At 44.3% G+C, this 26,652-nt stretch overlaps 2 protein-coding genes across 6 annotated transcripts in view; one reads left to right on the top strand and one right to left on the bottom strand.

Moving 5' to 3' along the window:
* Positions 1 to 11,265, top strand: part of EZR (ezrin) — a 38,355-nt gene extending 27,090 nt beyond the window's left edge. The window contains exons 8-14 of the mRNA XM_064169102.1: positions 2,159 to 2,255; positions 5,866 to 6,029; positions 7,021 to 7,151; positions 7,812 to 7,972; positions 8,280 to 8,372; positions 9,187 to 9,438; positions 9,750 to 11,265. Of these exons, the coding sequence (XP_064025172.1) occupies positions 2,159 to 2,255; positions 5,866 to 6,029; positions 7,021 to 7,151; positions 7,812 to 7,972; positions 8,280 to 8,372; positions 9,187 to 9,438; positions 9,750 to 9,914 (1,063 nt within the window). The 3' untranslated portion in view covers positions 9,915 to 11,265. The remainder of the gene's footprint in view (positions 1 to 2,158; positions 2,256 to 5,865; positions 6,030 to 7,020; positions 7,152 to 7,811; positions 7,973 to 8,279; positions 8,373 to 9,186; positions 9,439 to 9,749) is intronic.
* Positions 11,209 to 26,652, bottom strand: part of SYTL3 (synaptotagmin like 3) — a 41,776-nt gene continuing 26,332 nt past the window's right edge. Inside the window, exons 10-19 of one of the 5 annotated variants that reach the window (XR_010307928.1) lie at positions 22,887 to 23,065; positions 18,646 to 18,748; positions 16,672 to 16,842; positions 15,911 to 16,010; positions 14,617 to 14,725; positions 13,929 to 13,973; positions 13,548 to 13,753; positions 12,041 to 12,372; positions 11,342 to 11,386; positions 11,209 to 11,249 (exon numbers count right to left, since the gene is read on the bottom strand). Coding sequence is in view for 3 of the 5 variants with exons in the window: in XM_064169099.1 (XP_064025169.1) it covers positions 12,242 to 12,372; positions 13,548 to 13,753; positions 13,929 to 13,973; positions 14,617 to 14,725; positions 15,911 to 16,010; positions 16,672 to 16,842; positions 18,646 to 18,748; positions 22,887 to 23,065 (1,044 nt within the window). In the remaining 2 variants the exon portion in view is untranslated. The other 4 variants (XM_064169099.1, XM_064169100.1, XR_010307929.1 and 1 more) reach the window with 4 other exon arrangements.

The following is a 26,652-nucleotide window of genomic DNA, read 5'->3' as shown; positions in this document are numbered from 1 at the left end:
CCAGCTGCAGAAGCAGGGTACAGCCATCTACTGTAAAGAGCTATCAAGAGCGTTTGCAAAACAAATACAAGTGCTGCATGTTTCTGCTCTAACTCCTGCTACTATATAATTAAGTCTTTTGAGCAGATACGGGGACTAGAGCAAGAGTCACGTGTGTCTTGCCTCTGGTTCCTACCTGCAAAATTTGGGGACTGGGGTAAAGGTGAAAAGGCAAAGGTTTAGCTGCTGAAGTTCAACCAGAGGAAAAAGAGTTCTTGCTATAGGTGTGTGAGGGTTTGTACTACAGGTCAGTGTTCCACTTCCAGGTATTTTCGAGGTTTGGTTGTTTGGGTTTTTATTTTTTCATTGTAGAGGTGACTCTGCAGTAGAAGTTAAGTAAATTGTTCTAGTTGTCTGTCAAACTGTAGCACTTGGTGTTGGAACACTTAAGCTAAAGTGATGGAGGTGAGAGTAATTAGTCTAATCAAGTCATTTTCTTCACAGTTCTTTCTTAATGTTACACACACTCTTGCATAATCTTGCAGTTCAGTTAAAGGTTAGGGAATGGCAAGTTCTGAAGAGGATGTCTTAAAGGTTAGGGAATGGTAAGTTCTGAAGAGGATGTCTTAAAGGTTAGGGAATGGTAAGTTCTGAAGAGGATGTCTTAAAAGTTAGGGAATGGTAAGTTCTGAAGAGGATGTCTTAAAAGTTAGGGAATGGTAAGTTCTGAAGAGGGTGTCTTAAAAGTTAGGGAATGGTAAGTTCTGAAGAGGGTGTCTTAAAAGTTAGGGAATGGTAAGTTCTGAAGAGGGTGTCTTAAAGGTTAGGGAATGGTAAGTTCTGAAGAGGATGTCTTAAAAGTTAGGGAATGGTAAGTTCTGAAGAGGATGTCTTTGTCTTTTTTTTCCCCCTTGATGTCTGATTTAAAATCAAGAAAGTTGATGGGGTTTTTCTTAGGCTTGGGCCCAGCAAGATCATGCTACGTAGTAGTTTTCTATCTGTGGCAGGCACATCCTCAAGAATTGCCATCTTCTTCCTCATTGAATGAGCTCCATAGAAAGAACTCTTACAGGTTAAGCAGCTCACCATGCTGATAGCTGTTTTCTCTAGTAAGCATTGAATACTTGTGTCTTCAACCACTGCTAGTGCTTCAGCATGTGTGAGACACATTGGAGGGGTTAGTAACAAGAAGATTTCTGGTTGGTGTTATCACTTGTGTAAAGTACAGTTCTTAATTGTTATTTGCTATCTCTAGAGAATACAGCCTCCCTTAAAGAGTAATAATGTGGTGTTAAATACTGAAATATCTGATCAAATATGCAAGTCTCTGTAGTACTAGAACTGGCTGCAGAGCTGGGCAGGTGTGTGACTGAGAAACATTCATCTCGTGAATAACTTGAAGGTTTTTACATGCAAGAATCTGAGAAATGATCAAGGCTTAAAGAAGTGATTTAAAATAAACCAGCAGACACAAACTCCTAATGAGTGAGGGAGAGTTGGGAGTCTGAATCTTGCCCTTTGCTTCACAGGGGCACTTTTGAACAGGGGAGCACACCCAACATGTTAAAGTTCTGCTTGGTGACTGTTGGGATGAGCTGAAGGAGCAGTGTGCGCAGATGGAAAGAGCTGTTTGTTACTGCCTTGCTTCTAACACAGGGGAGGGGAGAACAAAAGGCAAGAAATCTACTTTTACCAATTGTGTTTCTGCCTGCCCAGCACTTGAGAAGTGAAGGCAGTGTGGAGGTAACTGGGCTAGCTTTAACACAGCAGAGCAGACTTCTTCTTGGGTGCTGGAAGGTGTGGGGGGCTGGCTTGAGTTACTTGGGTTTAAGTGTTCCATGATGTACCAGAAGCCTCTGGGAAGCACAGCACACATACCTAAAAGTCTGCCCACCACAGATTTTAGGCCCTGATGTTAAAGAAACGAGCTCAAAGGAGGTGGTGTTCGGAAAAACTGAGTGGTTTGCTTCAGCAGAGACCATCCCTATTGCATAGCCAACAGTCACTGGGAAGTGGCTGACCAAAACAAGACTAAGGGAGACTTCTTTTCCTACTGCCTATAGGGTTTTGGTTCAGCTGCTGTCCCCTCTTTGCTGGGGGAGCTGTGTGAAGTGTTCAGAAGCAAGACAGGGGAAAGAAGTTCATTGCAGCATCTCATAAACATTTCTGTTCTTTCCAGACTGACTCCAAAGATTGGGTTCCCTTGGAGTGAAATCAGAAACATCTCTTTCAATGACAAGAAGTTTGTTATAAAGCCTATTGATAAGAAGGCACCAGTAAGTATACCTAAAATGGGTTCCTGGATACTGCATAGGCACAACTTATAATGGTTCATCTCTGAAGTACTCTCTGGAGAGGAGAAAGCTGCAGATGTTTGAGATACAAAATGAGCCTTAGTATTTAGGTTGTATTTAAAGCTACCTGTTTTTTTGTGCAGCATAAATAAAGGGTTTATGGTGGAACCTAACATGGAGAAAGATGAGGATTTTGCAACTGCAGAGTTCTCTTTTTTTTGGTGGCAAACTAGACAGTTTTATGATGAAATGTGAGAGTGCTCACTAGTTCTGTGAGTCCTTTTGTGTAGCCAGAGGACCCATTTCTATCAGGGTATGGAAACTGGTGGTTAAGTCTTTTGTGGGTTTTTTTGGGTTTTTAAATGATTAAAAAAACTCCCAAACACAAAAATCATTCAAATGCTACTGCAGAACCACATGGCTACATATGGCTTTCCATTTTAATGCTCATTTCTATGCTAGGGAAAGAGTAAATGACAGTTAAGGACCAGTTCATTGACCACCTTGCATATCAAGCTTCTCAACGGTAGGGATGTGACTTCTGTGCAGAACTGAGATGTACTGATCTGTGAATGTTGCTTTTCAATACTCAGAAACACATTTTCAGGGTTATTTTAATGAAGAATTGGCAACTTACTTCAGCCTGATGGAAGCATAAAGTGGAATAACTGGTATAGGTGGATCTCATTCCTTCAGTCTTGTGAAACTGTTGGAATAGTTGAGAAAGGCCTCCTCTTATTTTCTGCCCCCACCCCAGTATTTGGCCTTGGTGGGTGAGGATAACCCTGAGAAATAATAAGCAGTTTGGCTTTGACAGAGGGTGATGGATTATAGATCTTGAACAGGAAAAGATCCTCCCAGTAATTTGGAGGATACTAATGCATAGGTTGTGCAGGGCTTTTCTCCAACCTGAGTTTTGCAGGAAGAGGAACTTCTTTCTGTCGTGCTGCTGGTGAAACTCCACAGAATTCCACAGAGGTAGAGAGCTGGTCTGTCAGGCATGCTGTTCTCGATGGAAGAGCCTCTTGCCTGTGTTTCATTAACCTCATCTATATAGGTCACAGCTTTCCATCTGTTCCCCAACATTAGATCTGACAGAGTCTGAAATGGGAGACCTGTGAGAGGCTGATACAGAATCACAGAACATTGGAGGTTGGAAGGGACCTCCAGAGATCGAGTCTCACCTCCCTGCCAGAGCAGGATCCCCTAGGGTAATCTGCACAGGAACACATCCAGGCAGGTTTTGAAAGTTTCCAGAGAAGGAGACTCCACAACCTCTCTGTTCCAGTGCTCCATCACCCTCACTGTGAAGAAGTTTCTCTCATGCTGAGGTGAAACCTTCTACGTTCAAGTTTGTGAAAAGTGCTAGCGTTGAAATCCTGAGTTATGTCTCCCTCCTTTATCAGTTGTCCTTTCCCTTCTGGGTAGGGATATATTTAAAGCTGTGTCTGAAAGAACAATTGACCTGGATGCTAATTCTGAGCATCCAGGAAATTGTCTGTGTCCTTTCATATGGATGTGCCCCTTTTTAAGAGGCAAATATCCTAACTACAGCAATCCAGACAGTCTGCACAGGATATGGGTCAGAACCTCCCTTTTTATTTTGGCAGATTCTACATGTCAGTGTTTCAGTGGACACTAACGTGACGCATGGAGTCTTGTGGCACTTTGCCCAGAGTACACTTACTAATTCTTAGGTCTGCCTGGCCACGTACTCTCAACATCTCCAGCACGTTAGCTTTAAAATACCAAACTGCAGTGCTCCCAGTTGTGCAAGACCGGGGGGAAGCTGGGAATGAGGAACGAAGGGGAATCTTTTGTTTTCTCCTGTGACTGTTTTGTCCTTGTACCACAAAGGCAATCACTACCCGTGCCCTCAGTGTTTATTTCTGTGCAAGTGAACCTCACCTCAGGATATGATCTGTCCATCAGTGTACACAAACAGTTTGGGTTTAAAATTACTTCTCAGAAGTGGGATGTCGAGCGACTGTCTGGCAGGCACAGCCTGCATTGTCGCACCTGCACAGCTCAGAGTGGCTCTGGCAAGGTCAGGGTTCAGCGCAGGAGCAAAGCACAGTACTGCTGCCTGCCTCCTTTACAGTCACTATGTGAGTTAGAAAAAGAAGGTCTCTGTCAGCATGTTCATGGTTGTATTAATAGTACTTGGAGAGCTCTTCATTGCTTCTGCTGTGACCTCCGGTTTTCGCAGACAGCCACAACTGCTTGTGAGTTCAGGCAGTGAAAAACCAGTCACTGCTGCTGCCCAAAGTTGTATAGCCTGTTTGCCCCTTCTCACTTTCACCTCTTGCTAACAGTGAGACAATCTGTAGGAGAGCAGTTCTAAGGAATGGGCACTGGTTTGTGGTGGTAACCATAGAATCAACCAGGTTGGAAGAGAACTCGAAGATCATCCAGTCCAACCTAGCACCCAGCCCTGTCCAATCAACCAGACCATGGCACTAAGTGCCTTATTCAGGCTTTTCTTGAACACCTCCAGGGATGGTGACTCCACCACCTCCCTGGGCAGCCCATTCCAATGCCAATCACTCCCTCTGCGAAGAACTTCTTCCTAACATCCAGCCTAGACTTTCCCCAGCACAACTTGAGACTGTGTCCCCTTGTTCTGTTGCTGGTTGCCTGGGAAAAGAGACCAACCCCCATCTGGCTACAGCCTCCCTTCAGGTAGTTGTAGACAGCAATGAGGTCCCCCCTGAGCCTCCTCTTCTCCAGGCTAAACACCCCCAGCTCCCTCAGCCTCTCCTCATAGGGTTTGTGTTCCAGGCCCCTCACCAGCTTTGTTGCCCTTCTCTGGACACATTCCAGCATCTCAACATCTCTCTTGAATTGAGGGGCCCAGAACTGGACACAGCACTCAAGGTGTGGCCTGACCAGTGCTGAGTACAGGGGAAGAATAACCTCCCTTGACCCACTGGCCACACTGTTCCTGATGCAGGCCAGGGAGCCACTGGCTCTCTCTCAGCTTGCCCACTGCTCCTATCTCTGTTGGCATGGTACACAAATGAAGGCACAGAGATGCAGAGTTTGCTCATGGTCTAAGTGGATTCAGAAAAACTGAGTAAGAATTTTAAAAAGTAAGACATTTTTGAGAAATAAAAAATGTGGCTGGTTTATGTTGTGTGGGTTTGGTTTTGGTTTTTTTTGGTTGGACCAGAGATTTTAGCATACCTTGTATTTTGTTACTTCCTGCACCCCAGTATCCAAAATAGCACCTATATGCTTTTGCCTTTCTTGTAACAGCCTAGGTCAGCTCCACTAGGAAATGACACAGAGGGGAAATACATTGGCAGATATTTCTTCTCTTTCTCTGAAAGAACAGGTGGTGCTTTGATTCAAACAGGTCAGCAAGGTTACTTTACTATTCTGCAATGCATTCTTGGTTTCACACACTATCTTATAGTTCCAAATACATGCTAACTTAAAAGCTAATTAGTACTGGAAGTCTCCAATTAAAAACTAATTAGTCACTACTCTGAGTTACCTGCCAACACAGAATCTGCAGCATCTCCAAACAGGTGATCTGCCTGCACTTTCCACAGCCTGGAAAAGTGACTGTGTGGTGCCTCACTTCTAGGACTTTGTGTTTTATGCCCCTCGCCTGCGAATTAACAAGAGAATCCTGCAGCTCTGCATGGGCAACCATGAGCTGTATATGCGGCGCAGGAAGCCTGACACCATCGAGGTACAACAGATGAAAGCCCAGGCCCGGGAGGAGAAGCACCAGAAACAGCTGGAAAGGTGAGCTTGCATACAGACAGCAGGGATGGGGTGGCAGGGATAAGTAGCTCCAAACTCTCAGGGTTCAGCAGGCAGCTGCATCTGCAGAGCAGCAGGGCAATAACAGGGTTTGCTTAGGTGGGTCCAAGAGCTGTCCCACATCATTTGCATGTGGTGCTTGGTGATGTGGTTTAGGGTGAGCCTTGTAGAGTAGGGTTATTGGTTGGACTTGGTGATCCTGAGGGTCTTTTCCAACCTAAATATTTCTGTGATCCGTAAAGCATATGCTTGGCCCCTCGAGCTCTGGCGTACAGCTTGGCATATCCTGCAGTGGGACCATGAGCCTTCATCTTCTTGCTCAGACCTGTGCCCGTGGAGTCTCCTGTCCTGTCCTTGACACTTGCAAGAAAAAGTGTGAGAGGACTCTTGTGTGGTGGCACACACCTGCAGTGGGGTTCTCCTGACTCTTGCGTGTTATTCATCTGTTGGACCACAGGATGGCTGGGAGTAAGGGAGAACCCTCCACTGGGAGCGTGTGTGTACACTCTGAAGAGAGCAGAGGGGACTGGGAGACCTTTTATAGGCAAGGAAAAAAGGATTAGCAGTTCCATTAGACTTATAGCACTGGCTTGCAGGTTGCTTATGATTCAAGAAATCATACTGGTTTTCTTCAGTATCTGTGGCTTCTTTCTCTTTATTTCCTCGGTGCTTTTGTTTTCAGAAGCCCTTAAGTCTCTTCTGCTGTGCACTACACAGTCCTCCTTTTTCTCTCAGTGCATCTAGTTTGTTTGAATTTGTGGCAGACAAGAAAAATGCAAGTATTTTTCTGAAATGGGATTTTTGAAACGGAGCAAAAATTCCCAAGTGATGCAGGAGCAGGCTCTGTGAATTTCAGTCTTTTGTTTTGTGGTGGTCACTTTACACTGAGCTGCCTGGAGATATGCCCAGTTAACTTGCTTGCCTAGCTGTAGCTTAGGTCTGGAAATGAAAGCATGAAATCTGTTTCTAACAGGCAACAACTAGAAAATGAAAAGAAGAAGAGAGAGACAATTGAGAGGGAGAAAGAGCAAATGTTGAGGGAGAAGGAGGAGCTGCTGGTGCGGCTACAAGAGTACGAAGTGAAGACTCAGAGAGCAGAGAAAGGTAAAGTACTTGTGCTGACTGACCTGACCATGGATGTTGTGCTCCATAGAAGGATTCTGTGGGTTGCTGCTTACACTCAGCCTAAACCTGGTGACACTGGGGTCACTTGGCAAGGCTTGCTGACATCTGTCTGTATGGATAAATACATGTGTATGCTGCTGAGATTGTTCAGAATACCAAAGTAGCATAACATCTGCTGTTTGTATTTGGGAGCTGAAGGGTGCAAACTGGTTTTCCCTGTTGCCAAGAGGGTTTAAGTAGCATAACATCTTCCAGCAGCGAGCAAGAGTTCAGCTCTCAAGCATGTTTAACAGAAGTGGTACTTGGTGTGGAGCAAGTACTTTTCCATTTCACTTTCCAATGAAATGGAAACTTCTGTTTCAGTGCACAGAGGAGCAGCAACATCTGTTCCTTGCAGTAAACTGTAAACAGAGGGCATCAGAATCATGTGCAAGTATCTTGCAGAAGATTTAATTGTAATGTGCAGCTGACAGCTTCTGAATGGAAATAATTACCTTGAGGAGCGCAGTGAAGGGATACTGCAAGCTGGAATGAAGTGTTTGTCATGAGTTCTGCAGTAGCCTAGGAGACTGTCTGTGTGAAGTCCTTTTGCTTTCACTGGACTTGTGGACTTAACCACATCGATCCATCTTTTTCTAGAGCTCTCAGATCAGATCCAAAGAGCCATTCAGCTGGAGGAGGAAAGGAGACGAGCCCAGGAGGAAGCAGAACGCTTGGAAGCTGATCGTTTGGCTGCTTTGCAGGCCAAGGAAGATCTGGAGAGGCAAAATAAGGACCAGATGAAGAGCCAGGAACAGCTGGTAAGACTCTGTTGTTTTTTTTTAGGATAAGAAACAAAGGTATGTTCCTCTGCCTTTTGAGTAAATGAAAGCCTTGTTCTGTGGGGAAAAGCAAAGTGCAGTGAAGTACTAGCCCATGTGATAGCACCATTGTGGCATTGAGTCTGTCATGAGAAATCTCCTTTTTTTGGTTAATGTTCTGTTTGGCCTTTATTACTCTAGAGTGTAACACTTGGGTCTTTTCTCAGACAGTAGTGCTGCTTTGTTGCTTGGTTGTGTGGTTTTTTTTCCAAGGGTCATGATAAATTCCACTTTTATTACTCAACAGGCTACAGAGCTGGCAGAGTATACAGCCAAGATTGCACTTCTTGAAGAGGCAAGGAGACGTAAAGAGAGCGAGGTTGAAGAATGGCAAATCAGAGTAAGTACCTGCCTTAGGTTCAGGACTTGAACAGAACATAATGCAGGGCTTAACCTGGTATGACCTCTCTAAACACATGGAGACAAAACATCTGTACGTCTGCAGAGAAGGGCAGTTTCCTGATGACTGTGCCATATGCCTGCAAAACTTTTCTTCTGCAAGCTTCCAGTCAAAATTCAAAATAGAAGCCTGTATAAAACCTAAAAATGTGATCCTTATCTTGGAGCCCTGGAAAGGAAAGGGCACATATGAATGATGCATTTAATCCATGATGTAATGTCTGAAAATACTACATAAATCAAGAGAAGATGCTGCAAATGCAGCTCTGTCGCAGGTGAGAGTCTTAAGGGCAGTGTGCTGTTGTCAGTGGCTTTCCTGGTACCTGGGTCAGGAGAGTGTCACCATTTGATGCACTAAACCCCACAACAAACCAGTGCCTGGTGTTCTAACTGGCACTGCATGCCAGATGGGAGGGCAGATCCACTGAAGTTCTTGCTCTGTGGAACCTGCGTTTACAGCCTACAGGTCTTCAGCTAGAGAAGTGGATGAAGATAGATTTAGTTTCCCACTGAACTGTTTTTCCTAGACTCTTTTATTGGAAGAAGATTCTCTGTTCAGATCCCCTGTACCTTCCACGGTGCACAATGAGTAGCATTATCAAACACCCAAGAGATGTTCTGCATTTCTGTCAACTGCAGAGATTTAATCCTCTCATGCTTTTCATAGCAGATTAAAAAACCTGAGGATGCAAGTGTTGTGAAGCTGCTTCAAAGCACTAACTGCATGTAAAGTACTTGTCGCTCTTCTCCCAAAGGCCAAGGAAGCCCAGGACGATCTGGTAAAGACAAAGGAGGAGCTACACCTGGTAATGACTGCTCCACCACCACCCCCGCCGCCTGTCTACGAGCCAGTGAACTACCATGTCCACGATAACCTGCAAGATGAAGGAACTGAGTACTCTGCCTACAGCGCGGAGTTCTCCAGCGAGGGGATCAAGAACGACCGTAACGAGGAGAAACGGATCACTGAGGCAGAGAAGAACGAACGTGTGCAGCAGCAGCTGAGGGTAAGAGAGTGGTGGAAGGCGCAGTACTTGAAATGCCATTCCTGGACAATAGGTCATTTAACTGCTTAGTTAAGCAAACAGAAGAGGATAGTCTGTCTTTGTTCACAGTTGAATTAAAGACAAGGTGTGTGGTATGAAGGTTACTGCCATCGCTCAGGCCTTCAGATCACCTGTGCTATCCGTAGTCTTTATGGGAAGCACACCTTGCACTGATCTGTCCACTCGTTTAACCACTGCCACCAAGGAACGTGACTATGGTGAGCCGAAAGCTTCTTCCCTGTAATCGCTGCTTCATGCTCTTGACATTGCAGGCACTGACAGATGAGCTGGCCCAGGCTAGAGATGAAAATAAGAGGACCCACAATGATATCATCCACTCGGAGAACATGCGGCAGGGACGCGACAAGTACAAGACGCTGCGGCAGATCCGGCAAGGCAACACCAAGCAGAGAATCGATGAGTTTGAGGCGATGTAACAATGCTTTTAACAAGAGAGCAGGACTGTGGGAAAGGCAGATCTTAATGCTGTGTTCTTGTTTTGGGGTGGTTTTTTTTGTTGTGGTGGTTGTTTTTTTTCCCCTGAGGAGTCATCACTGTATGACACTTAACAAATGTTCTCTAAACCCAGAGGTGTTTGAAGCTCCCTTTTGTTCCATACCTTCTGTTAAATTTGGGATAGTTAAAAACTCTCTGTACCACTGATCCTGGTTAACTTGCTCATGCCTTTGCTTAGTGCCAAAAGGCCTTTTGTCACATCCTTCTAAAAACAACACAAGTTTTCCTAGGCCATGCTTCTAGTTGAAGATGCATGACCTGTGCAGGTGCTGGATTCAGCTTGGTCTAAAAATAAGCAGCTGTAGGTGAATTTTGTGCCATATGTCTTTGTATTACTAGTAAAGTGCAACAGTTGAGAAGACAGGTCGTGGAACTCAGGATTTGCAAGCACCTGTGCAACAGGTGTATCCGTGTACATGTGTGCACGTCTCTTTGTACACCCTGTTTTTCCCTTGGTCTTGATGCCCACATTTCCCTTCCCTTGCCTCCTCCCCAAGAACTGACAGCACCTCAGAAGTACTTCGTGTAGAAATTAGGCTTTTTCTGGTTGCTCTTCTTGACTGGAGAAATTCTGCAGTAATGGCTCAGAAGTGTGGCAGAGGGACACTGATGCCCTCCCTTGAGTAACAACTAGGCAAATACTCATCTGGAATCTAATACACTACTGTGTTTGCATTCCAGCTTCATTCCTGATCAGTTAGAGTGTAGTATTTATATATAGATATATATATATTAAAGAGAACATGCAATACATGCATTGCAGCACTAGTTTAAAGGGAAGTAGTTTTGCTCTGTATATTTTGTTACTTTTCAGATTCAATGAGACTTGCATCTGTACAAATGCTTAAAAGAGTACTGTAGCCAGCTACAGTGCAGCTGATGATTTGCTCGAAGGCATTATTTGTAAAGATCACTTTTTTACTCAATGAAGGGCGTTGTGTACACATGATCCAGGAGATACCCTTCTACTGCACCTATTTTTCTAACTAATTTTCTAATTTTTTTTAAACTGTTTGATTTAAGGTTTCAGACTCCAAAGATGAAGGGACTCGTTCTTTAGCCCACAGTTGTAGTCTCTCTAGTAGAGAGCATTTCTGTGACCATTCCTTCCCTCCCTTTCCTTGACAATCTGTTAGAAAGTGAGATACAGTATGTCGTCAGCTCTTCTCTTCCACTTACACCATCTCTGCTGCTTTGTACTTGAGTTGAATCCTGTGTGTTTTTTATGTGCAGCAGCAAACATCTAAATAAAAGATCTGCAGAGTAAAAAAAGGACTTGAGTCAAAGGTTTCTTAAGCAGGGTGCATTTTGTGGAAGGGGTGCTATGCTCTTCTGTTCCTGAGCTTACCGTATTAATTCCTCTGCCTTTCAAGTCCTTAAAAGCCACACTGGCCTGGAAAGAAAGAAAGAAAGGGGAATACTTGCTGTAATGAGTGGAGGTATCTAACAGCACCACCAGTTAGTTACAGTTGTACAGATGAAGTTTCTGCTGCCACTGATGCTACAGCTGAGGCAAAGTGAACTGATGCAGTATTTAGGCCTTAAGCTTCCACCGTTTGCATGACTAAATTATCACCTTAGCTAAACTCTTGTCCTGGGCTGTCTACCATGTGGCTCAGCTTTGTTAGTACTTTCTCACATCAGCAGTTAACAGAATAAATGTAGGTGTAGGAAGTTTCTTAACTGTTGTCCCACACTCCACGTGAGGGAGAACTTACTCAACTGGTTTTAAGCACCATGATACAGCCACATTCTGAGAGGCATGTGGCCACAGGCCATAGTTTTTTAGAGCTGTGTGAAGTGGCTCTCTAAATAGCTCTGAAGCATAAAGGAGCCCACCTACATGTACAAAGCATCAACAAGGAGTGAAAGTGTGTAACTTTAATAGTTATTGTCTCCAATAATAAGTCCTGTCTGTGATTACATTGAATAGTTGCAGTTCTGCTGTGCCTAGAAATGGAAAACCGCCTATCGTTTGGCTACTGTTGCCTTCTCAGCACAATGCATTGCAAACTGAATTTGCCACTCCTAAAGAAACAATACTGACCTGATAGTCCAGCTAGAGCCACAGCTAAAGAAGCTTTAACTGTTTGAGAACTAAAACTTGCAGACTGTCACTTTCAAATGCATAACTCTCGTTTCCCCAAAGTTGGAGTTGGCACTGCTGCAGTATGCATTGCCCAGACTTGAAAGCTGTGTGCCACTTGAATGAAAAGAAGGGAAGGTGAAGTTGCTGTGCAGCAATCTCTCATGATTTAAAGTTTTCCTTATTTGAATGCAGTACAAGTGTAAAGTCCATCCACGTGTTGGGGCTGTACAGCACTTCGTGCCACTGGAGCACTGACTGAGAAACAAGGTCTGCAGAGCCCAAGGATTTCTCTGCAAAAGAGCAAAAGGAAAGATCTCAGTAACTTTGCAAATGCCCTTACTCAATTCCTGACTAGATCACAAGCCATCTGCTTCTCCCACTTAAAGCAGTTTCAGCTGTGCTGAGGCTAGGGCATTAATTGCAATAAACTATGCTTCTGAAGCATTTGCTTACATACTGCTAAATGAGGATGACTCTAAAGAACATGCCCTGCAGCAAAGTATTGGGTTGTACGACTAGAAGCAGGAGGAGCGATTGTGCATGCTAATAATGGCACCAAGTCTCCTGCTTCAGCTCCTCCCTGCTGACTTCTGTGCATTAGGCTTGAACAATCTTTGCTCAGAACCAGGCAGTCCCTGCTCTATCCAAGGGGAAATCAAAGTAAGGTCACAAGGAAGCCTGCACAGCATTAAGTTGTTACTAGTGATAACAGTCCTCTAAAGTCCTTGCTCTTGCCATTATGAAGTGAGCACCTCATTTTGGGCCTTTCAGCCTAAATGAGGTGCTCACTTCATTATGGCAAGAAACCACCTGGGAAGATGGGTGACAGACGACACTGGATGTTTTTCAAGTGACAATCCTTCCCTGCTCACTTACCAATTAAACAGGGTCTATCCAGTGAGCAAGGGGGGGGGTGTCTCAGAAATTCCTCAGCCTTGAGAAAGAGAGCTTACTCATGTTAGAGCCCAAAACTCACACATGAGACAGGTGCTTCTGAGGGAGTTTCCTTTCTGTATCTCCATTTGACTGGGTTGATTCGTGGATGTAAAACAATAAGCACAAATATGGGCAGGGTTGCAGACTATGGGATCATTAGTTCTGTTTCCTTTTGCTGAGATGCTGCTTGAAATTAGCCAATGCAGAGAAAACAGCTGAAGGAACAAGGCTTCAAAACAAGGAGCTCTACATCAGTTAACTCCAACTAATTTTTTTGTGCCTGCTTTACCATGTCCAGGCTCTGACTTTGAAAGTTACCACACTAACAAAGGGCTTTCTTGACAATTCCCACTGACCTGAACTAAATTACACACTTTAGTGCTTGCAGAATCCAAGCACAAGATTCCAAGTTGCTTAGGACAGGGCCTGGAGCATATGCACAGGCACAGTGTAAATATCCTTAGGCAGAATGCAAGCTGAAAGAACTTCTTCCCGCATCACTTTCAAACTTCAGCCGTAAAGAACCTACCTGCACCAAGCTTGGCTCCTCCTAGGAACTGAGCACTTGAGCTAAAAGGTGACTGGTTCCAGACAGTCAGGTGTAGACATGATTGGTGTAGCTCAGCAGGGGTAACACCATCAAAGACAAACAAGTGGTTCCACTGGGGACAGGCCTCTCTCTTCAAGACAGGAGACTTCTGCTTTACCTCTTCTTGGTCTGGAAGGACAAGACACCTTCCCCAAAACAATGAGAGTTCAGCAAGGTTACTGATTTCCCAAACAAAACACAACACTTGCAATGATCAACCAGGGCCATCTGGTTTGCCTTAAATAACAAAGCAGCTGAGCTTAAGTGCAAGGTAGCACAGGGTGCTAGTATGTTTATCTGGGGATTTGCTCCCTTCCCTACCTGCCTTCCATGATGGTGCAAGTAGGCTCTTCTGATCTGCTGTCACTGAAAGATCAGAGAGTAAAGCCTCCTACAATACTGCTTGAAACCTGCCTTTCAAAAGACAAACTGCACCACCATTTCACTGAAGACAAGAGCCACAGCAAGTGAAATGGCTTTATGAGATGTTGTAAGTGTACCCCAGCATGTACTTCCAAAGGCATCTGATACCTGGCAGGAAGAAAGTAAAACGATCCCACATACAGGCACAGAAGAAAATTGAGGCCCTTTTCCTCTAAAATGTCTAGAATGGAGAAGCTAAAAGTTTTCTTTCCATGGTATCAAAAAAAAAAAATGCTGCAAAAGCACAGCTGAAAATGGGAATGAAAACAGCCTCTTAATTTGTGTCCTTTCCCCCTTCCCCTCCTAATATCTCCAAACAGAAACTCAAACTAGTGAATCTACATTGTAATGACATCAGTGAATTCTTCAAGTTCCATTGAGGACCCAAAGAGCAGGTGGGACCTGCCACCATCCTGCTGAGTGCTGCTGTTGTGCAGACACCTACACGTCCCCATTACAGGGAAGGCTGACCAAGAGTGTGGACAATGCCACTTTCATACACTAGTCTCAGGATACAGCTCCATGTCAGCACATGCACGGGTACAGCATGTGTGTGACATTCTGTATTCAAAGGCCTCATACATACCCTTTAACAAATGAGTTTGTTGTTCCAGCAGATCTCAGCATAGGCAAGTCCTTGGCCCCAAATATCATAACCTGAAGCTGGCAGTTGGGAACTACTTGGTCTTTTTGCCCTGCAACAGGAGCATTTATCACACGAAAGAACCAGTGAGTTCAGCTGAGCGCTTAAGATCTGGCATAAGTAAGGAGGTAGATGCCTAAGCAGCACCACTGAGATAAGGCCTCAGAGGGCTGCATTAAGATCATTTACAAGGTTTTAACCTGCTTGTACAAGGTAGGATTCACACACACACAAAACAGCAGGCTGCCTTGTGACTCCTGCTCCAAAGACAGCTGCCTGTTGTTTGTGAGAAGTAAACAGTGCACAGTGCTCACAGAAGTGTTTCTCTGAAAGCCAGGAGAAACAGCCAAGCCCTGGTGTGATACTGCTCCACCGTTACAGCACTAGTTACAGAGCAGCAACACAATACACAGGCATGCACAAGGAGCAAGCAAGCTGCTAACTTTGAAGTCATTTGGAAAAGGGAACAAAAATATCCTAGCAACTAATTAGGTCTTCCAGTTTGGCTCCACATATTGCTATGGGCCTGACACAAAGAGCATTACTAGAGCCTGAACTGCTGTGTTAACTCACCATGATCCAGTGAGGTAAGGACAATCTGCTTGTCCTATCCTTCCCTCACAAAGTTTTTATTTTACTTCACCAGCAGGTGCCTGCTCTGACACACTACAACAACATTTAATGTACCTTGCATGCCTTTAATTACCAAAACTTGAATCCTGACTGCACAATTCAGACCTAGTGTCACAGAACTTTAGAGGTTGGAAGGGACCTCCAGAGATCAAGTCCAGCCTAGGGTAGTTCACTCAGGAATGCATCCAGGCAGGTTCTGAAAGTCTCCAGAGAGGGAGACTCCACAATCTCACTGGGCAGCCTGTTCCAGTGCTCCATCACCCTCACTGTAAAGAAGTTTCTCCTCATGTTGAGGTGGAACTTCTACATTCCAATTTGTAGCCATTGCTCCTTGTCTTACTGTTGCTGACCTGAGAAAAGAGATTGGCCCCAGGCACTTGACACCCACTCCTCAGGTATCTGTACACATAGGTAGGATCTCAAATCTTTCAAGTGAAACAACTTCTCTAAAATGAGACCACTGGCAGAGGCCAAGAGTTCTGGTCTGGTACCCTTGCAGCCTTTTCCCCTCCACCTTTGCCCTCTATTGGCAGTCTCTACCTTGGGCAGTTGATCTCCGCTCTTTTCTAGGCAAGAGATTAATGTATGCTGAGACATTTCATACCTTCAAACTGGGAATTTCTATACTGGGCTGGTACTGACAGTCTTGCAGACACAAGGAGTTCACTGTTGTGTTGTTTAAGGTCATCTTCAAGCTTTTCAAGCTGAAGAAAGGGACACAGAGAAATCTGCATCACTACAACCATTCTATTTTATGTCCTTCTCACAGCTTATTGGTGGTGGCAACACATCTTACTAATGGACTGTACTGACAGCATTTTTCCCTCAGTGATCACAGAATCACAGAATGTTAAGGGCTGGAAGGGACCTCAAAAGATCATTCAGTCCAAGCCCCTTGCCAAAGCAGGATCACCTAGACCAGATCCCACAGAAACACATCCAGGCAGGTACTGAAAATCTCCAGAGGGGGAGACTCCACAATGCCCCATGGCAGCCTGTTCCAGTGTTCTGTCACCCTCACAGTGAGGAAATTTTTCCTCATGTTTCCATGGAACTTCCTATGTCTCAGCTTCCACACACTGCCCCTTGTCTTGTCATTGGGCATCACCCAGCAGAGCCTGGCTCCATCCTCCTGGCACTCACCCTTACGTATTTATAAACACTGATGAGGTCACCCCTCTGTCTCCTCCTCTCCAAAGTAAAGAGCCTCAGCTCCCTTAGCCTTTCTTCGTAAGGAAGTTGTTCCACTCCTTTAATCATCTTTGTGGCTCTGTGCTGGACTCTCTCAAGCAGTTCTGGGTCTCAGATGGGCTTTCACTACATCTTGCTCTTAAGACACAAGTGAGCAGAAAAACTAAGAATCACCTTGGGTTTGAGCTGGTACCAGCTGAACTGCTGCATCGAGTTCTCTTCGAAATTCCATGCTGCCAGTGGGATCACCACTTCCCCCAGAAACACCCTGTGCTTGAGTGCTCCTGCGTGCCACACCGAGACCTGAAGCTGCCGGTTTCCCAGATGGGAGGGTTCAATCTTGTACTAGAAAGGTAAACAGCAGTTACAAAGCAGCACACAAGGTGAACACAGGCCCCGTGCTCATTAGCTTGGATGTGCAGCCACAGCATGGCTGAAGGCACCTGGATGCAGACAGAACTGTCTTGTCTGAATGTGCTTCCTAAGCTGCATCTTACCCCACTACTTAAATGTTAAATGATGCTCACTCAATTATGAAACAACATTCCAGGAATACTTTGCCCTGCCTTGCTAAAGATTTTGATTAGTAATTCAGGACTTTAAATAATCCTTGCCCATTTTTGCTGTCAGTTTTATTTATATATATATTTCTGGTCTACACTCCCAGCCAAATTTGGGTGCTCTGGAGGCCAATTCAGAATTAAGACCCCAATCAAGATGCTAAAACTCCCACTCTGGTCAGTGGACATCTACTGAATGCAAAAAGGGGAAAGGAAGTAATTCAATTGACCACTAATTAAAGCCCTGATTCACTTCCAAAACATAGAGTTGAGACATGAGACTGGCAAATATGACACCCAGCTTCCAGGCAGCCACCTGATTGAAAACTGGAGGCAATGACCTGGACAAGGACCTGGCTACTCATATCTAGGCTGCTGAATCTCAAGTTGGGTGTTGGCTCTCAGGTTAATCACTCTGACTCACCCTGGGCTCTAGTGATTTCCAAGAGCACTTGCACACCTCTCACACATGCAGCTACCTAAATGCAAGTACCATAATTTACAGTTGAATCCCACTGAGCTGGATCATGGTGTCATGATGCAGTTTACCTGCACTAGCACTATCCTCTTTTGACTGTTTCTGCTGCTCTGGATAAACTAATAATTAAACCAATTAAAAAGATTTCTAACTGAACTACCTTTAGTGTTCATGCAAGCAGCCCAGGCATGCCTCTCATTCTCCTTTTATCAGTTTTGCATGGTTCTGGCATTGAAAAGGGGCTGTAAAATTACTCCAATTTCAGGTCCTTTTGTCACTCAACTTTATATCCATATTTTTGGCTATATGAGAACTGCATACTTTACAATTTTGTTGTTATAAAACTTGAATAATGCTCTTTTCAAATGTTTTGCCCATTTAACTTCCTACAATTTCTCACACACACTGAAAGATGGGGCTAACACTGGCATTTGTTTCGTGGTTAAGGGAGCAATACCACTAGTTGCCCCTCCATTAGCTTTGTTTCATACCTCTCCCAAGACAACGTTGTTGAAGAACTCATCATTTTTATGTGCCACACAAAAAAAGAGCTTTGTAGTGATCTGAATACAGAACTGGAGCTGTGAACAACCAAACCAAACCTGCCTCTCTCAGCTGGCAGTACACAGATTCAGCTTCACGTTTCATTAAGTGTCTGTGAAGTGCAAATAATGGCTCCTATTTTCTACACAGAGTTCCTACAAGGATGTGACAAGTAATAATACAAGGCATTAATAATACAAGACATTAAGGCATTAAAATCATAAGTGCTTTTTTCTCTAGGAGGTTTAATGATGTTTGAAATCAGATGCTGCAAAGAGATGGTCTGACATCAGTTGCACAGGGAAAAGGAAGCAGACTGCACTTTAGAGGTGGTGGAATTCCATTCCCATTTTCACAGACAAAAGCAGACTCCTCTAACGATCTACAATTTACTGTTGTAACTCCAAAAGTCTTGTTTGGACCGAGAAACATCATTTAAAAATGACTGTTATCAGTGACTCCTAGATTTTCCCCTCAGGACAGCTCTGCAAATGCAGGACTGACCCTTCCAAAAGGAGACATTAGCAGGGAAAAGCACACATAGCAGCACGGAATTGCAAACAGTACCTTCAAAGTTTCGTTGAATTCTGGGTTCACTGTGCTCCTTTTGACAGCTGTCTTCCGCTTGCTCCAAGGAGATTTATCAGGGAGTAAATAAACCTTAACATACCTTGCAGACAGAGAGGAGGATACATGGAAAGTGACCAGAAAGGAGAGAGGGCGAAGGAGAGGGCGAAGGAGAGGGCGAAGGAGAGGGCGAAGGAGAGGGCGAAGGAGAGGGCGAAGGAGAGGGCGAAGAAGAGGGCGAAGAAGAGGGCGAAGAAGAGGGCGAAGAAGAGGGCGAAGAAGAGGGCGAAGAAGAGGGCGAAGAAGAGGGCGAAGAAGAGGGCGAAGAAGAGGGCGAAGAAGAGGGCGAAGAAGAGGGCGAAGAAGAGGGCGAAGAAGAGGGCGAAGAAGAGGGCGAAGAAGAGGGCGAAGAAGAGGGCGAAGAAGAGGGCGAAGAAGAGGGCGAAGAAGAGGGCGAAGAAGAGGGCGAAGAAGAGGGCGAAGAAGAGGGCGAAGAAGAGGGCGAAGAAGAGGGCGAAGAAGAGGGCGAAGAAGAGGGCGAAGAAGAGGGCGAAGAAGAGGGCGAAGAAGAGGGCGAAGAAGAGGGCGAAGAAGAGGGCGAAGAAGAGGGCGAAGAAGAGGGCGAAGAAGAGGGCGAAGAAGAGGGCGAAGAAGAGGGCGAAGAAGAGGGCGAAGAAGAGGGCGAAGAAGAGGGCGAAGAAGAGGGCGAAGAAGAGGGCGAAGAAGAGGGCGAAGAAGAGGGCGAAGAAGAGGGCGAAGAAGAGGGCGAAGAAGAGGGCGAAGAAGAGGGCGAAGAAGAGGGCGAAGAAGAGGGCGAAGAAGAGGGCGAAGAAGAGGGCGAAGAAGAGGGCGAAGAAGAGGGCGAAGAAGAGGGCGAAGAAGAGGGCGAAGAAGAGGGCGAAGAAGAGGGCGAAGAAGAGGGCGAAGAAGAGGGCGAAGAGGAAGAAAGAAGAAGAAAAAATTAATCAAGCAAAGAAGGAAAATTCATTAGATGAAGAGAGTTTCCTTCTTCATTCTTAAGCAACTTTATCGACTTGGTAATTTCCCAAGCAATAAAATGGCAAACTGTGATTTATATCCTCTCAGTAAAAGCAGACAGACAATAAGCATCCCTGGATGTCAGCCAGTTAACGTGTCTCAAACCTATTGTAACTGGGAAAGGATTAGAATCTGAACAGCAATCTTTTGTTTTCATACTCTAATAAAGCAGCCACCAGGGAAGCCACCTTGTCAGCTGTAGTGACAGCTCAACAATGAAAACAGACAGCATGTTATGTGCTCAGATTAAAAGAAAAAAATCAATCAGCTTCAGGACAACTGCTGCTTGCTCAGGAAGAAAACATCTCATAACAGCAAGTACCAAGTAGAATAAAAAGGTATAATCATACAAATAATAATTCATAACTCTCAGTGCTGTAATGGTCACTCAAGTGAGAGTGGGAGATTGTCTAAAGTGATCATAATTGCCCTAACATTGATTCAAGGCAAAAACAGTTAAAAAAACGTTTTTGGAAGATGAATGGACCAATATCATAGAATCAACCAGGTTGGAAGAGACCTTCAAGATCATCAGTCCAACCTATACCCCAGCCCTAGCCAGTCAACTAGACCATGGCACTAAGTGCCTCAGCCAGGCTTTTCTTCAACACCTCCAGGGACAGTGACTCCACCACCTCCTTGGGCAGCACCTACCCAAAGTTTCTCATGTGTAGGTCATACAAATATTAATACTTAAATATCCTCTTAATATGAGTTCACTTCTCATGTGTAGGTCATACAAATATCAATACTTAAATATTCCTCTTAATATGAGTTCACTTCTCATGTGTAGGTCATACAAATATCAATACTTAAATATTCCTCTTAATATGAGTTCATTTCTCATGTGTAGGTCATACAAATGTTAATACTTAAATATTCCTCTTAATATGAGTTCATTTCTCATGTGTAGGTCATACAAATATTAATACTTAAATATTCCTCTTAATATGAGTTCACTTCTCATGTGTAGGTCATACAAATATCAATACTTAAATACTCCTCTTAATATGAGTTCACTTCTCATGTGTAGGTCATACAAATATTAATACTTAACTATTCCTCTTAAAATGAGTTCAGTGGGATGTAGTTGTGTTATGGCTTCAAAACCAAAGAGTATAAACAACAGAGTGTTTGTTCACAGTTTGGCTGGGAAAGGAATGATGGTTAACATAATACTGTGTTACTCCACTATGTTACATACTATACTATGATAGTGTATCTTCAAACTGTACTTATATCCTATTTCAGATGTCAGGATTTAAATCAGTATTAAACCAGCCTCTTGACTAAATCACTGGGTAAATTAAATCAGCAGTGCAGAACTTACACAGCTTTTCCAAACTTAACCCTGTCATTCCAGATCATTCAAGATAAATAGTTCACAACAGGCTTTAAACATCAGTGAAAAGTCTGCTTTTCAGCAAATGTGTTAAATGAGTGCAGTGATTGCACTTCTTCTGCTAGCTTGGAATTATCTAAATACACACCAACAGAAAAGACAATGCTCACTACACAGCGCTTCCCACATTGCCTCTCCTGTTTTCTGCAACTGTCTGCCTGCCTTAATTACCACAGGACTTAAAGAACCCTGACCCACTTCTGAAGTGCTCCCAAACTGCCCTGCTTCAGGAGCTGCTGTCCTAGCAAGGCTCCTTTCGTCACCAGGTTCACCTTTATGAACACCCTGTGCAAGATGCACAGAAGCCATGCTCCTTCTGAGTGAAGATGACTGCAGCGCCACAATCCCAGTGTCGTCTCTCCAGAGCTCACCACGGTAGAATGCATGTGCTAGTTTGAAGCAGGCTAGAATGGTTTGGTGACAAGAACTAGATTACAGGCTGTGGAAAGAAAACAAGGGTGATGTCTACTTCGCTCACAGGCTTGCTAAGGAGTATGGGAACAAGAAATGAAAACATTAGATAACATTCTCGCCATTTTTCTCTCTCTCTTGCTTGGGCTGCTGGCTGAGCAACATCTTACCTTCTAACCTCACCCTCCGTTTGGACTAACTCACCTTTGCTTTCTTAACCTCTGGCCGAACCTCCATTCTTCCTTGGGACTGGGATAAGGTTGAGAGGGGCAGGGGGAAGGTGCAGAGGTGGTTGAGAGCCCCTCCTGGGGACTCAGGTTTCTGGGAGGGGAGTTGTGTTTCTGTATCACCTTTTCCCTTGTCTATGTCTGTCTATAACTGTATATACTGTAAATATCTGCTTGTATATTGTGCCAGCTGTAAATATAAGCTTCATTCATATTTCCAGAGCTGGCTGAGTCTAGTCTGGGTGATTTCTAAAGTGAGGGGGGGGCGGGGAACACCCAAACCATCACAATGCGTTAGGTTGGAAGGGCTCCTCAAAGATCATCTTGCCTAAGCCCCCAAGGTGAACAGAGACATCTTTAACTAGATCAGGCTGCTCAGGGCCCCATCGAGTTTGACCTTGATTGTCTGCAGGGATGGGACCTCCACCATCTCTTTGGGTAACCTGCTCCAGTATTTCACTATCCTCATTGTTAAGAACTTCCTCCGACACAGTGTGACAGCAGGAGCAATAAGAGGCAGTCAGGAATTCTACCTGATGATTTTCTATGAATGTTTACAGCAGGGTCAGAGAGGGTCAATTAGTAACAGACAAATCACCAATCATGAATTACTGTGGTGCATTTTATCCACAGAAGAAGGTATTTCCTCCTCTTACAATAATACATAATTATTAAACAGCTTTAGACTCCAAAACGTGTTGCAGTATCTGAAATCTCTGTTCATTAACCAGAAGATGAAAACAGAGAAGCAGTCTGGCAATCAGCCAGAGACCCAGTGTGAGTCAGCAGATGAATTAGGAACATGACACCTCACGTTTTAGCCACTTACACATTCATTTTGCAGGCACAACCTAAGAGCTAAAATCTGAACAGCTCTTCTCTAGACCTGCTTCCAAAGGTTCTCATTACCAATAAAGATATCCAACTGCCTGCTCACATGCACGAAAAGGGACAACTACCAGCAGAAAATGGCCAGAATGGAACAAGTGCTGGTGTGAAACCCATTTGTCTCGTGGTGTGTATATGTGAACAGTGCATGTGTTGGATGTTCTGAAAGCACTACTGTGGCACACCACTATAAAACAATTCATTTCAACTGCCTAAGTATCTTAAAACCAGGATATTTGCCTTACTTTCTACTCATTCTTTACAAACACACTTACGGGTTACACTTCTTCTTCTTCTCCTCTCCATAAGCCAGGTTCTTACATGCCTTGATGCAAACTTCTAAGATGCAAGCTTCGAAGATGTATCTTAGGGCAAACTCTATTTCTCCTATGACATCAGCCTTGCCGAAGTTGCCAGACTCAGTGCAAGTACTGTTAAGACTACACAAACTCCCCTGGGAAAAGACAGATTTGGGAGAAAAGTAGCTTCAGATCAAAACAGGACAAAAAGCATCTTAATTTCCCCCAAAGGTCAGTTTCCTTACAGACATGATTATTGGGCTAGTGCAACCACAGAGATTTAAGATAACCTGTATAAAATATTCTGTTGCTTCCACAACAGCCCTAAAACTCATGATTGTAATTGCAATTCCACTGCTTTGTCTTCTTCTCTTCAGTAAGCTCTCTAGGCCAAGAAAATGCTTTCTTATGTAACATCTAGATCTAGACATTGTCTTTGAAGAAAATTTCCATGTGGCTTCCCACAAGGAAAATTGAGGTAAGTGTCTAAAGGGGAGAAAGTGAAAAACCCCTCTAAAATCTAAGAACATACAAACCATGGAATTAGACTGCTTTTAATACACAGCTCATAGCAAAGTACACTGCTGAGAGGTTAGGTTCTACCATGAAACTAAAAGTGGCCTTGCACATCCAGTAAATGTTCTACAAGATGTCCCAACTCCATATGAGAATGACATGCTCTATAATGCAGCAACCACTGAAGGAAGTCTAAAACACAAAGAAACATCTGTCCTGCATAAATACAAAGAACCAGCGCATAAAGCTGTTTCCTAGCTCACCTCAGTCACTTTGTTTCCTTTTCATCTGCTTTCCCCTATGGAGGAAAGGTTTGGATGCTGTCTATCCACATATAAACAGCATTTTTGTCTGGCATTTACAGAGGCTGTGAAAAAACAGTAAAGGAAGAGACTGCAACCCTTTCTGTGGCCCAGCAGAGACCTGCAACTTGACAGTATGATCTAGCCTTTGCTATAGCAAATTATCAACTTAAAAGGTCTCCATTAATTCATAATGATATTCTTTAAAGTGTGCCCTAAAAACATTATAATTAGCATATGTCATAAAGACACAATTTTTGTGCTTAATCTGACAGCAACATTGCCCAAGATTGCTAAAATATCTGTTTTAGATCACTCCTCCCTCTGACAATTAAACATAGGACTGGTTAACCAAGGAGTTCTGACTTGCACAACCAGGCAGCTAAGGTGACAGAACAGTGTTTGTAAGATCATATGTTCCCCAAGGATCAGTGCTGGGCCCAGTCCTGTTCAATATCTTTACTGATGATCTGGACGAGGGGATTGAGTCCAGCATCAGTAAGTTCGCAGATGACACCAAGCTAGGAGCAGGTGTTGATCTGTTGGAAGGTAGGAGAGCCCTGCAGAGGGACCTGGACAGGCTGGATGGGTGGGCAGAGGCCAATGGGATGAGATTGAACAAGGCCAAGTGCAGGGTTCTGCACTTTGGCCACAATAACCCCAAGCAGTGCTATAGGCTGGGGACTGAGTGGCTGGAGAGCAGCCAGGAGGAAAGGGACCTGGGGGTACTGATAGATAGTAGGCTGAAGATGAGCCAGCAGTGTGCCCAGGTGGCCAAGAGAGCCAATGGCATCCTGGCCTGCATCAGGAGCAGTGTGGCCAGTAGGACAAGGGAGGTTATTCTTCCCCTGTACTCAGCACTGGTCAGGCCACACCTTGAGTACTGTGTCCAGTTCTGGGCCCCTCAATTCAAGAAAGATGTTGAGGTGCTGGAAGGTGTCCAGAGAAGGGCAACAAAGCTGGTGAGGGGCCTGGAGCACAAACCCTATGAGGAGAGGCTGAGGGAGCTGGGCCTGTTTAGCCTGGAGAAGAGGAGGCTCAGGGGTGATCTTATTACTGTCTACAACCCCTACCAGGTAGGGGTTGGTCTCTTTTCCCAAGCAACCAGCAACAGAACAAGGGGACACAGTCTCAAGTTGTGCCAGGGTAGGTATAGGCTGGATGTTAGGAAGAAGTTCTTCACAGAAAGAGTGATTGGCATTGGAATGGGCTGCCCAGGGAGGTGGTGGAGGCACCGTCCCTGGGGGTCTTCAAGAAAAGACTGGATGAGGCACTTAGTGCCATGGTCTGGTTGACTGGCTAGGGCTGGGTGCTAGGTTGGACTGGATGATCTTGGAGGTCTCTTCCAACCTGGTTGATTCTATGATATCTCTCTTCCATGCAGATGCTTTTGTTTGTGCACCTTCCCAAACATTCACACCAAAGCTACCTACTCTATAAGCTCTAAGTAACATGCAAGCCGGACAGAAGAAGAGTCAGAGTGCTTACAGAGAAGTATTAAGAAATGTTAGGATTGTTTTGACCCGAAGCTCATTGCACATAATCTTGCTTCTCCTACAAGACATATATCGGCACAATCAATCTCCCTTGCAGCTTTGTACAGCTTTCGTCTTTCACTCACTGACACATTTTTATTCACCTGACTAGAAAATGCTTATTGTCCACCACAACCCTTCATGACAGATGAACACAAACACGTTTTTCTCCTCGTTGTAAAAAGGCTCTGCAAAGGTGTGCAATAATTACGTGACAGAATCTCTTATATAGAGAGGCTGGATTAAGGACGTCCTGATTAAGGACGTTTGGAGTATCACTACTTTTGTCTCCTACCTGAGCAGGAGTCACATACATTCAATGCAGGAATCACTCATCCTTTTTGGGTCAGTGAACAGGGATTTAGCAATGACTTCATGTACTGCACTCCTGCTGGCATGACTTGAAGTGATGCCATCTGGTATTTCAGAAGATACACTTTCATAGAGCAGTCATCAACATCCAACACTTAACCATAAAGGGAAGTTTAATGGAACTGGACCTTACACTTTATAAGATAGTAGAAGATATTTCACTTTAAAGCCAAATTCAAACAGTTGTCACTAGAATAAAAAATGTCATCCAAAACTGTTAACCATGTGTCAGTTTAACACTTCAGACTCCACAACATGGTAAGCTATAATAAAGTCCCCAGAAAATCTTTTTGGTTCCCTCCTTTTTTACAATATCAGTCATGGATTCTTTGGATACTTCCTCCTGCTTAACCTCATCACTAATACATAGAAATTAAGTTCCACAGCTAATCACAGAGGCTTTAATGCATATTCTGAACTCATTTACAACTGGCCTGCTTCTCTGTCACTCGCAGTATTCAACCATCCACCTGAGGATGAATCTGTGCCATCCTCTAAACCTATGAACTGCTCCTCTGGCTTCTGTCACTGTCAGCTTTCTCTTCACTCATTGACATTCTGACATTTGAATTTCCACTGACATTTCCATTACCACAGTTCTTGCAGAATACCCAAACCTTTCTGTTAAATGAAGTTTTAAAAGCTACCAGGTGAGAAAGAAACATGTTCCAAACCCCAACATAAAACAGGAGGAATGTTAGTTGCATTTGTGTAGTTCAGAGGAAGCTGATTTATCAATTATTCATTACTAATGGATACATCCATCTACCAAGTATCCATTATGAAGCTGATTTGTCTTATGCTGCAGAAGTTCAGTGTTATTATTAGGACCACACCAAAGGCAGATCATAGAATCAACGAGGTTGGAAGAGACCTCCAACATCATCCAGTCCAACCTAGCACCCAGCCCTAGCCAGTCAACCAGACCATGGCACTAAGTGCCTCATCCAGGCTTTGCTTGAACACCTCCAGGGATGGTGCCTCCACCACCTCCCTGGGCAGCCCATTCCAATGCCA

Source organism: Pogoniulus pusillus, chromosome 31 (genome assembly GCF_015220805.1).
Source record: "Pogoniulus pusillus isolate bPogPus1 chromosome 31, bPogPus1.pri, whole genome shotgun sequence".
Taxonomy (NCBI): domain Eukaryota; kingdom Metazoa; phylum Chordata; class Aves; order Piciformes; family Lybiidae; genus Pogoniulus; species Pogoniulus pusillus.
This window is presented reverse-complemented; position numbering and strand designations above follow the sequence as displayed.